Source organism: Taudactylus pleione, unplaced genomic scaffold, assembly GCF_031769625.1.
Source record: "Taudactylus pleione unplaced genomic scaffold, aTauple2 ptg000016l, whole genome shotgun sequence".
NCBI classification, from domain to species: Eukaryota; Metazoa; Chordata; class Amphibia; order Anura; family Myobatrachidae; genus Taudactylus; species Taudactylus pleione.
In genome coordinates, this window is record NW_028284418.1 from 40,314,959 (window position 1) to 40,328,562 (window position 13,604).

Genomic DNA, 13,604 nt, shown 5'->3' on the forward strand with positions numbered 1-13,604 from the left:
CAAAATCCTATGGTTGGTTTCTCCAGTCTGGTTTTGCTTTGCTAAGTATATATACTGTATACAAGGAATTGCATATGAAGTGAGGCCTGATAGATCTCCTGCAGACTCACTCTCAGGGCTCTATTTATCAACATTATTTTTACTAAAATAATGTGAAAAAGGGTGTTTTCACACCCTTTTCACATTATTTTAGTATCACCTAAAGTTACTGCAGGGCAAATGGAGTAGAATTCGTAAAATTCTACTCCAACCCCTAAGTATCACTTATTTTTAGTAAAGCAGATCGCATTTCCCATAATTGTAATGGGAAACGTGATCCGACCAGAGTTACTAAAAATAAATTGTAAAAAAATACCGGGGAAAGCCCTATGATAATAACGCCACCTGGAGGTGGCGTTATCCAAGGTCTCCCCCGGTTACCGGCCTCCTGCACTGCTCTAACGGGGAGAGCAGAGCCGGGAGTCGGTCCCAGTAATCAGCTGTGTGGTCTAAACAGACCGCAAGCTGATTACTGTAAAAAAAAGAAAAAAAAATAGTAAAAAAAAAAATTTACTTACCTGTCTCCAGGGACCGGTGATCGGGCCTCCGGTGATGACTCCCCTCTGGTCAGCTGGTCTCCCATAGTGCACTGCAGCCCGGTCATCAGGTGATCGGGCCCCAGTGCAGTATGGGAGATCACCTGACTGGAGGAATGGAGAACATCACCGGAGGCCCGTAGCATGCAGGTAAGTGCTATTAAGGAAGGGGGGGTCGCGGGGGGGTCCGTGATCGTGTAGCGCCGGGGGGCGGGGCTTAGCGCCTGGGGGGGTAGCAGCGGCGAGCGCTCGGCGCATGCGCGGGCACTTAATCGCGGTATTTTTTGCGAAAATACTGCAATAAGGCTCCGAAGGGGATTTGCAGGGACAGAGCTTTATCGCAAGCTCTGTGCCTGTAAGGGATTTGTAGTAAATCCCTCTGATATTGCCTGAATTCGCAATGCGAATTCACTCGGTAATATCACACTACAATCTGCATTCAGTATGCGGATTGTAGTAAATAGAGCTCTAGGTCATTAAACAGCCATACCACTCTTCCAAGAAAATGTTTGGTTCTCACTTCAGGATCTCATCTTTACCTTTACTAATATGTAAGGGCAGTATAAATGATTGTGCACTGTTAGGAATGGCAACTTACTTTCTAAATGTATCAAACGCTGGCCCCCATTTACTAACGAGTTTTATCACCAAAACGAGTGATAAATGTCACGGTGTATGATAGATGGTGCTCCAGCCAATCAGCTCCCAACTGTCATTTTTCTAACAGTTGACAGGTGATTGGCTGGAGCACCATTTATCATACACAGTGACATTTATCATTCGTTTTGGTGATAAAACTCGTTAGTAAATGAGGCCCTTTGATTCTTATTCAAAGAGAAAATTCAGAGTACCAGTAATCCCACCCCACACATGCCACGTCTCGCCCCTCCCCAGGGCCATCCAGAATGTTGCCAAGTATGCCCTTATGTTACCTATGCTTTTACATAGCCCAGACATGAAGCAATTTACATGTCTAATTGGGTTGTTTTATACTAAACTGGCCACACCTGCACAATAATCAGCAATCCCCAACATCAACAGCTTGGGCTGGAAATCTAGACGACTGCTGAATGCAACCTTTTTTCTTTGCATATCTCAATAACTAAAAGTGAAAACGAATGCACTTTTGTTTGTGATCAATCTATGTACAGTCGTGCAGACATCGCCAATAACAACAGCTCTATAGCCTTCTCTAACTCTCACATGTTCATGCTGCGTACTGATAACAACAAATAGCCATCATCTGTCACAATGTCTTAGCAACACATGCTAAAGGCTTCGGTTATGTCACAGGTGATAAATTAATGATAAATAAGACATCTGTTCTGGTACTGGGTGATATAAATTTACAATGTCACAATACCTGATTTGATCAGAGTAGCTGATTAATACCGCATATGTCTTCATTGTAGGATGTTACATTATACTGGATGGCAACACAACAACACATCTGTGGGGATTCTCTTCAAACAAATGGAGCCCACATACCCATGCTTTTAAGGGAAGCTTCTTGAAATACAGTATTATGTTATGCATTGGGCTGGCACAAACAAATAATATATATTTTCCACTACAGTGAGAGACCAAATTACTCCATAGAGTATATCTATTACCTGAATAGAGTGAATGCCGACATTCTTGGACAGGACTAAGGTTTATGAGAATTTAGCGTTGGTAGTCTCTAGACATGTAAGTCATTAAGCAAAATGTATGTACAGTAGGTATTGGGAACACTTTAGCCATTCATCAGAAGAAAGCACCAAACAGAACGCAACAAAGAATAATAATTTTTAAATGAGTGAGACAGACAATATATATAGATATTATGTTATCCATTGTAAGATATATTACCAGAAGATAAATCATTAACCCAGTAAATGTATATACGAAATAAAATGTGCATTAAATTGATGCCCCCGCCCCCGAAATAAGTGCCCTCATTCTGTCGCTCTGCAGTAATGTAAAATAAGTCATACTGATACTTTCACAGGTACTGTAGCCTGGTATCTAGAACATCATTTATCTTATCTTTCCTCAAAAACACCAAACAAGTTTGAAAATACAGGTTGAGTCTCCCATATCCAAATATTCCGAAATACGGAATATTTTTAGCATGACTGAGATAGTGCAATCTTTGATTTTTGATGGTTCAATGTACACAAACTTTGTTTAAGGCACAAAATTCTTAAAAATAAAGTATAAAATGACTTATAGTTTGTGTGTATAAGGTGTATATGAAACATAAATGAATTTCATGTATGTACACAAACTTTGTTTGAGCCACAAAATTCTTGAAAGTATTGTATAAAATTACCTTCAGGCTGTGTGTATAAGGTGTATATGAATCATAAATATATTCTGTGTTTAGATTTGGGCCCCATTCCTAAGACATTTCCATATGGTTTCGAAATATTCCAAAATATGGAATATTCTGATATCCAAAATACCCCTGGACCCAAGCATTTTGGATATGGGAGACTCAACCTGTATTCTTATGTTGAGAACAAATATTTAATCATTACTGGCCCAGTAAGGTACATTCATTTACTTGGTTAAACTTAAGAAATCCTGGAAACACTGCTTAATAAGGGTACTTGCGAAAAGTATTTTAGAAATGTTGACATAAGTCGAAAACAACTTTTACAGGTACCAAATAATAACTTATTTTGTAATGAATTGCTAGTATGCATTCTCATTACTGAAATTTCTGGTATCAAAAGGAGGCCTCTATTTTATGTGACTGACAGGTGAACTTTAATCATTTACAATTTGCCCACCTGTATTCAAGCAGGCATACATTGTAAACCACCCCTACACTACTATAAGGCTGCTCGGGTATTGTTCAAGCAGATGGAAATCCCCAACCACATAACAATACTTAACATGATTGGCTGATAGACTTGGCAGCAACCGGATGTATGTGGCCAGGGAGGATGTCCCAGGTGAGGATGTGAGCTGATCATGTGACCCTTACATCCAATCATGAGACACCTGGCCAATACCAATATATACCGCACTGTGGTTAGAGATTTCCATCTCCTTGAATACTCCAATTGGAATCCCCACCCCCACCCAAAAATAAAATAAAATACAGAAACAGCCAGGGGATTTCATACCATTATTATGTGAAACAAAATGATCTCAGTGCACAAAACAATATAATAAATAAAATAAAGACTAACAGTATTCCTTTCTCCAGTGTCTAATCTCCTTCGGTGACTGAGCCTGGTGCTATCAAGCAATTAAATGTGTTTTCCTCTATCCTGACCTTGATGTCTAGTCTCGAGCAGCGCTCCAGATAAAAATGTCAGCAAGAAAATCATAGTTTACTGTGTTTGTTCTGATTTTGTTCTTATTACTCATCTTGCTCCTCAGATCAATGAATTCAGACCATTTCATCATGTTTGATTCATGTTTTTTTGACGGCTGGATGAAGATTTCACATTAAAACCAAGTGGCTTTGAAGGTTAGTGCAAACTGCCCTGCCATTTGCTCAAGTAAACGGGGGCCCTGTAGTTTTGCTTAAAATTAATTACGACGGCACTTTCTTTATAAGCAAGAGTTAAATATACCTCAAGGCATCCAGTATATTTATGATTTTCTACTCATATTTAAAGGGAAAATGTATCATAAGGTTTGTTCTTTATTTTCATTTTAGAAATGTATACTACAGTAATATGTAATGGCACGTTTCATTTATAAACCTTTATTCTTCTGTTTACATTATCATGATAAGCTGTGTAAACCATTCAAACTGAATTCAGTGTCGTATTAATATGGAAATGATGTTTGAAAATTCTTAAAGGGACCTCCCATTTATATCACAGGTGATGCCCCTACTTGAATAGAGTAGAGCCTAGGGTAATTTTTCCCTGCACTTCAATACTAACATAATATACTGGATCTATCATGGTGGTCATTTTGTTAAACTCTTGTTCTTGATTGCAACATCCACTACTACGTACCAATCAGTCTCTGGAAGCAATGTCAGCACAAGAACTTTTTGTCTGGAGTGTCATGGGTTGGACATCCATGGCCAAGCAGCTTCACATGAACCAGCGATCATCATGCTCAATGCCAAACATTGACTGGGGTGATGTAAAGCATACAACATTGGACTCTAGAGTAATGAATCACAGTTCACCAGGACACACTGCTTCCTGCCAACTGTAAAGTTTAATGGTGGAGGAATAAAGCATAGGGCTATTCATGGTTTGGCCTGGGCCCTTAGTTCCAGTGTATTGAAATGTTAATGCTACAGCATGCTATGCCATTCTAGTGAATTGTGTGCTTCCATCTTTGTGGCAAAAGTCTGAGGAAGACTCTTTCCTGCCTCTGAATGACAAAGTGCCCCTGTGCACAAAGTGAGGTCCATCAAAAATGATGTGTTGAATTGTGTATGGAAAAAATGTGAATGGCCTGGACAGAGCCTTACTCTCAACCCCTTTGGTTAGAACATGTTTGTGATGAATTGGAATGTCAAAAGTGAGCAAGAGCTTATCAGTGATTTCCCATATGCATATTTAAATAGCAGCAAAATGCAAATGCTCAAATTGCAGACAGATGGTGCACTACAGCTATTGAGCTTTGTTTGTGACCAGTTATGCCCCATGGAACTTGGCAAATTAAAATGTAACATGTTTATGTAACAACCTCTAGCACGGTGGACTGCCCATCAGGCACTTCTGGCAAATGCCAGAAGGGCTAATGGCCAGAAGGGCCGGTCCGACTACAAACCGTGGTCGAGCAGCTCCGCCTCCGCTCGGCCGGGACACTGAAAGACATGGAGTGCATTAAAGCCATGTCCCCGTGTCTCACTGCACTCCCCTGTGAGACATGGCCACGCCCCTTTGCCATGAGGATACGCCCCTATTGCGGGCATGCCAGAGCTGCTGTGCAGTCCCAAGTCCATCTCTGACCTCTAGGAGATGTTATTGGTCATAACATACCTCACAATGTTAAACGTTGCTGCCTATTACAGATACTGCATGCTTGAGACCCTAGGAGGGTTTCACAGAAAAAAGGGGTATGGCCAAGGAGAAAACATCATCAAAGAGGGTGTGGAACATTAGCCTATAAAGGGATAGGTTTCATCACCTTTGAGGAGACATCTTAGAGCTGGGGAGCAGGGATGGAACTCCTACTCTCCCCCAGCAGGGGAGAAGGGTGGGGCCATGGCAGCTGCCATGATGTCCATCTCAGAGCCGTAACTTGACTTGTTGGTGCCCTCTGCCAAAGAGCATTGGCGCCCCCCCATTCTTTAAATTGGAACATAAGATAGTGCACTTGAAAAAGGGCCATGGCCTCATGGGGAAGGGCTAGGGAGGAGATAGGGATGGGCAGGAGATGCCATGGCAGGTCGCACCACCCTAGTTACGGCCCTATTCCATCTAACGCCCAAGTAGAGAAAGGTCTGGAGAGAGACCACATAGACAAAGCCTGTAAGAGACCTAGAGAAAGACTGGGGAATGTGAGAATCTGCAGCCAGAAGCTTGCAGCATGAGCCTCCCAGTGAGGTCTCCATCATGCAGCACCCAGAACAGGGGAAGAGCTGCAGAGGTATTCTTGAAAGGGGGAAAGAGGAGTCCCAATATTATAGAGATTCACTGATAAGGGAGAATAGGAGTGTGATCGCTCCCCCACGCAAGAAGAGGAGAGGACACTGCTGCTGCTCAGCGGCAGCAGCATTCTCCTACTGAAGCACAGCACTCAGCAGCCTGTGCTGGGTTGCTGACAGGTAAGAGGGAGGGGGGCGGGGTCGACCCATGCCCCTGCCATGCCCCTCCAACAAGCACGGGCCTGGGTAATTAGTACCCTTCTCCCCCCCTCTCTGCACCCTTGCACACATAAGGTAAGTTGGAATCACCTTATTAATCTACCAAATTTTTATTTTGCATGTCTACAGCAGGGATGGGGAACCTCAGGCCCAGGGGCCGTATAAATAGAAAATGTGATGACTGGCGCTAAGGACTGATATATAATACAATTGATGGAATATAGTAAAATGAGTAGGAAGAGGAAGTCTAAATGAACAATATAAGCACATTTACTGACAGTTTATACATATAAATACCAATGCAAATATAAACATATAAATAAAATATAATATTAAAAGGAATAATGATAAAATCACTGATATAGAGCATCGATGGTGAGTCAGATAGTTAATCTCTATCTATGGACATCTTGGGTATAGATGTTAGAATTAATGTCCAGATGAAAAAGTCAAGGAGACAATGTTTAAGGTTGAATTACAGCAGATAATTACCAGCTTGAAATCCTTTGGGATGGCAGTCCAATTAGCAGATAACTGCAAAAAATGATATCGATGGTAAAGACTGGTATTGAATCTTCAGTCCACAGGGATGGTCCCTCAGGATTAGGTCCACTTAGCAGGTCACTGCAATGCTGGTCGTTGGTAGAGGTGTTGGATAGCTGTCTCCTTACACAAAAAGGATAGAGCCTGGTAGATATTGCAAGGCTCACTGGATCCACAATTGAAGAATCCCAATGTCCATAGAGAGACTACAAAGTAGCTTAACGCATTTCCCTGGATAGCAGAACTCCAGCTTCATCAGAAGCATAACTGGACTGACTCTAAAATGCTCCTTATATACCCCTTTAAAGGATACAACAAGAAACACCTGTGTGTATAATCAATAGACTTCCGCTTCACTAAACTCATTTTAAACCAGAATATTTGATAAATCAATGAAGGCAATCCTTTTCTATATGACAATACTACATATATTTATTTAATACATAAAAAATGAATTCACCAACCCATCTTAGTTGTGCTGTGTACTATTATTTATGGACCAGTTCCGGATACTCGTCCGCTCACGTGACTCCAGAGTGTCACATGATCAGATTGGAGCCAATAATACTCGTATCATGTTTAAGTTTGTTGCTAGGTAACCAAAAGTGTCATAAATTTCGCCGGTCATATGACCGCATCAGACATCTATAAAAGACTAATTTCGTTCCACCAAGTACGATCAGATCTGTTCTAATAGTTGTCACATGGCAGACAATAGCAATATAGACTTATATAATGCACAAATACATCAGATTCAACAACCCATCTCAATTACGCTGCACACTGTTATCCATGGACCAGCTCCGGACACTAGTCCGGTCACGTGACTGCAAAGTGTCACATGATCAAATTAAGACCAGCTACACTCGCATCATGTTTAGATAGGCTGCCAAGCAACCGACTGCGTCTTAAGTCTCGCCGGTCACGTGACCGCATCAGATGTCTGCAAGAGACCAATACCATGCTGGTAACAGTAAACCATGGTTGCTAAGCAACCCTTTGCGTGCCACTGGATATGAATGGACTTGTTCTCATAATAATTACATAGCGTCCAACCATGTAATAGACTCCCCAGTCACATGACCTTATCAGGTGTCTAAAAAATCAATGATATATAAATAACATTACACCAGGTTGCTAAGAAACCATATCAATGTTAAGAAAACTAATTTACATAACTGTCTAAAATATAAGGATAATGATAATCTAATGAATATATACTAAATAAATGGTAAGTATCTGAGAACAGCCATCGATTGAATCACGACTTTATGGTTGTCTCATCTTAATTACCAACTAAAAGTGTCAACTTGGCAGATAGATATACCAATACAACATATAATAAAATTAATAGAATTAACATATAATATAAAGTTTATATAGATAATAATAATACATATTAGAAATTTAGTATATATCTCTCATTTTAAAAACTATATACATGTTATATATAACATGTATAGGTTATATTATGATCATATTATATATATAAGTATAGTCACATTAATTGTCTATTAAATGATATCTAATAATTACATAGCCCCTATACATGTCATGTTTGGAATATGTATCATCTTATTAGCCAATAAAGAAATGCCTCATCATATTTATATATTATTGAATCTGAAGGGATATACATAAAATGTTTTAGATGACAGAGTTTAATTCGATTGTTTCGTTCAAACCTTTAGGATGTAGAGAATTAAATTGCAAGGTCGAGAACACCTCTTGGCGACATAGTTTATTATATCTGTCTCCTCCTAGTAATGTATGTGGGATTATTTTGATCCCTATAATCGAAAGACAGCTGGGATTACCATCATGTTTCATAGAGTAATGTCTTAAAACGCTATGATATTGATAGCGTCTCAAGATATTACGCCTATGTTCCATAAATCGCACACGTAATGATCTAATAGTGCGACCTACATAATAGAGCCCGCATCCACAGGTGAGTACATATATGATGTAACAACTTTCACAGTTCATAAAGTATCGTAAAGTATATTGTTCTATGGTTATTGGTATCATAATAGTAGTAGTCCTTCTGTTTACATGTGAACACATATTACATCTGGATTTTCCACACTTCTAAAAACCAGATGGTCTTTGAACTAACCAATCTGAACCCATATCTTGTGTTTTATCAGTCTTTTCTATCCTAAGATGACTAGGAGCCAAAATAGTTTTAATTGATCTATTTTTCTTATAAATTATCTGTGGATTTGTAGGTAGAAGAGCATTAAGTAGAGAGTCTTGTTTTAATATATGATAATTACATTTAATAATACCTTTAATAGCCGAAGCTTGGTTATTATACTTGCAAATGAAAGATAGATATTTATTGTCCTCATTATCTATAAACCTCGGTGTCTTAGGTTGAAATAATTTTTCCCTCTCCATTAGTAAAACCTCTGAAAAAGCTTGTTGTAATAAATCATCTGGGTAGCCACATTTTTTTAAAGAATTTAACATACTTTGAGCTTGTATCTTAAAAGTCTCTGTATATGTGCAATTGCGCCGAAGGCGCATAAGTTGGCCCTTCGGGATATTACGTTTTCAAGGGCCATAGTGTGCACTGTCAAAATGTAAATAAGAGAATGTATTGACTTCCTTTATGTAATTTGAAGTCACAATCTGATTGTCAATGATCTCGAGGGTCACATGCAGGAAGTTAATGCGGGTGGGGTGAAAACAATGAGTAAAGGACAAATTATATGTGTCAGAATTAAGTGATTGAACGAAAGAAGTGTCAGAGCAGAGATCCCCATACCAAATAATAAAAAGATTATCAATATAACGGCCACAGAAGACCAGAGACGCAGCCCAGTCGCTCTCCCACACATGGGCGTTCTCAAATTCGCCCATGTATAGGTTCGCATAAATGGGCGCGAATCTGGTCCCCATGGCCGTTCCCATCACCTGTAAATACATGTGATCGAGAAAAATAAAATAATTGTGTGATAATATAAAGGAAATTGAATCCAAAAGAAAAGAACGGTGAGCATCACTGAGGTCTCCATCCGAAAGTAACCCCCTCAATATAACATCACATCCCCGAGAATGAGGGATGTGTGTATAGAGGGCTGACACATCTAATGTGAGAAAAGCAAATGTATCTTTCCAATGAATTGAACGGATGGATTGAAGAAAATGTGTGGTGTCCTTCAGATGTGACCTCAATGTGCTCACCCATGGTTGAAGAAAAGAGTCCCCCGGAATCATTTGGTCTGGCCCTCGGAGCTTCTTCTGCTAGCCTCATCTGGCTAGCAGAGTGCCTAGGATGGCACCCTGCAGCCAGAATCTATGCAGCAGTGCCGCCTGGAGTGTCCTTAGGGTGCTTCAGATGGTCACACTGCTGCTCTTACAGCTCCCCGGAGCATCTTCAGGATGCTCTGGGCATTTCTGAAATCACTGGCGATTGTGGCCCTGCCCCTGTGTGACATCACACAAAGGGGGTGTGGCTTGCACCAGGCCTGCAAATAATGTTATATATATTAATATGGCCCTCAGAAGAAAAAAGGTTCCCCACTGCTGGTCTACAGTATGTTTAGCCATGTTTCCCAGGACTACTGAAACCAGGCCACATACAGGTCTACCTTGGTCATGATATAGTCATATAGACATAACTTTTATTACATGTAAAATACACACAAGAAACAAATTACAGTCTTGGTTAGACATAAGAGTAGCAGCAGCTCAGTGTTTAAACACACTTGCACAAGTGCACTAACTCATAGCCACCAGACATATGTCTATTAATACGCAAAGTCGCAAACTATCAGGTAGGTTTACTATGCAGCACTTTTTAAAGTTGATGCATCTTCCACAGTTTTGTCCACATGATTTAAAGGAGCAAAAATATTGAATGCAAATTTTCTATTTACGGTTTATGGGTTTCTATTTAGTTTACCTGAGTCCTGTGAATCGGCACAACTGTAAATATATATATATATACATATATATATATATATATGCCATTTTTTTGCAGACATTTATCAATGCATTTGATCTATTTCAGGTTTATCAGATCTTACCTCTCAGCCTGTCTGTTAATACTCAGCCTTGTTACCGTGTTTGCTCACTACTGTTGTGCCCTACAGAATATACTGGTGTTATATAAATAAATGTTAATAAATGGTTTCATATTTGACATATGCAGCAGAACCATCCAAGTGGCATTGGTATTTATTCCTTGGAAAGGTACAACTTATACAATTTTAGTATTTACTGTACTATAACCTGTCGATAGTGATGATTTTTATCAACCTTATCGGTAGATAATAAAACTCATACATTCATGCACTTTGGTGCAAATCAAAATGTGGGAAGTCATCCGAGAGACAGATAAGTGGCTATTCCATGGCGCCCCTATGTCTGTCAGTGTCATATTTGTCTTCCAGTCTCTGTCTACAGTTTTGCTGAGATCTAATTAAGAAGAGATCAATATTGCAGTGACAGGTATTACGTAAATATACAATTTAATCTATTTGCAAGAAAAAAATATGATTGTTGGGAGTTAGGAGTGATAACACATTGTCACTGCTAGATAGCACAACCACAATGTGATGAAAATATTTATTTAATATGCCCTCTTCAAGAAATTCACACATGGCAACAAGTCTTACATGATGTAACACATTTGTCCTCTACTCTTTTATGTTTGTTAAAACAACCATAACATACTATAAGTAGAAATAATCTTAATTGATTTCTTGGTAAGCATAATGGATAACCCATGCTCTGTTGTTCAATCAATATGGGATCCAGCTACAAATTTGATAATTTGAAAGATCTAAAAACTAAAAGTGAAAAGCAGCGCTAAAAATTTAACTCATTTATTACATGATATCACAATCACATTAAAACATAAAAGACGAAATGACTTTAGGTGTCAATCAGTCTATAGACAATACTTGCAAGTAAGAAAAAATCATAAAGAAAATGAAAAGTTTTTTTTTAGAAAAAGGCACTAATACATTAAAAATCGACATGCATGTCAAAAAGTCATGATGACTAGATAACCTCTTGAATAACCAGTACAGGCACTACACGATGTGATGCACCATGGAATAGATAAGAATTCAGTTCTCTTGGTAATACCCAAAAAAACAATCAGCCAAGGATAAAATCCAATAAGGGACTGAGCACATATAGTCCTCACCGTTGGGACCCTCCTATATGGACAAATATTACCTCTGTAAGTCTCTTACCCTTAAGATCTGTCCTCTGTTAGTGGTTGGAGGATCAAGGTGAGGCTTGAGACGCAACGTCATTTGGACGACGCCCCTTGCCATATTGATCTCTCCCTGCTATAGAACACGTGGTCCATATACACCAATGAATGATAAACAGATACTTCTTCATCGGTTGGAAGAATTGTCTGCACGATTGGAATATAAGTGATTCACTATTCCTTTTTTCTAATATATAAGGGATCGGTTTGCCTCCATTTATTTATATATTAGTATTTTTTATATGTATGGTTTATAAAGTCTGAACATGTGATTGTTAAATGTGTTGTTTTAAAGGATGTAAGCAATGTGACTACACGCAGTGGAAATCAATTAACTTTAATGAAAGGCACTATTTAAGAGGCACACGAGAGAGTCTAAAACACCTTGAAAAAGCTGCCAGAGGAGCAGTGAAACGCGTTGGTGTATTACCAGGACTCAGGCACTACCAGCACCTACACCTACTCATCTCTGCACTTCATTTTGGAAGTTCAACATTTGTGGATTTCTCTTCATTGGAAGCCCCCATGACCATCAGCTCAGCACCAGGATTCTGTGGACATTGATTTGTGACTTTGAGCACCTCTCTTCAGACCACCACCACTGTACATTGGACCACTCCTAAGAGACTTACAGAGGTAATATTTGTCCAGGAGGGTCCCAACGGTGAGGACTATATGTGCTCAGTCCCTTATTGGATTTTATCCTTGGCTGATTGTTTTTTTGGGTATTACCAAGAGAACTGAATTTTTATCTATTCCATGGTGCATCACATCGTGTAGTGCCTGTACTGGTTATTCAAGAGGTTATCTAGTCATCATGACTTTTTGACATGCATGTCGATTTTTAATGTATTAGTGCCTTTTTCTAAAAAAAAACTTTTAATTTTCTTTATGATTTTTTCTTACTTGCAAGTATTGTCTATAGACTGATTGACACCTAAAGTCATTTCATCTTTTATGATTTAATGTGATTGTGATATCATGTAATAAATGAGTTAAATTTTTAGCGCTGCTTTTCACTTTTAGTTTTTAGCTCTTTCAAGGGATTAACTACCCCTTTCTTTAGCAGCTGCTTAGAGAGACAACCTTGTCAGCGCCGGTGTTATTTCCATTTGTATACTATCATTTGAAAGATGCATACAATTTCCTGTGTACCTCCTCCGGCTCACATCCCTGTGCTCATATGGGAATTTGGGGCGCAATATGGTGGCACCTTATTATTTATGCCTTACTTTGCATTATATTCATACAAAGTTTGATATGGTTATTTATATTGCCTATATACCATAACAATTCCATGCATTATATTATAGGTAGGGATAAGCAGTTTGGATTCTGTGGAATCCGAACCGCTCCGAACATCGGGGATCCGAGTCCACCCGAATGCTGTTCATGTGTTCCCCGCCTGACTCAGATACCCCTTCGAGGCCGAACGGCAGCCTCCTGACGTTGGATCCACGCGAGAGGATCCGAC

General features: G+C 39.4%; 1 protein-coding gene across 1 annotated transcript in view; it reads right to left on the reverse strand.

Moving 5' to 3' along the window:
• The window catches only part of SPOCK2 (SPARC (osteonectin), cwcv and kazal like domains proteoglycan 2), a 126,725-nt gene extending 114,555 nt beyond the window's left edge, over positions 1-12,170 (reverse strand). Inside the window, exon 1 of the mRNA XM_088476696.1 lies at positions 12,108-12,170. Coding sequence (XP_088332822.1) covers positions 12,108-12,170 — 63 coding nt within the window. The remainder of the gene's footprint in view (positions 1-12,107) is intronic.
• Positions 12,171-13,604: the final 1,434 nt, after the last annotated feature.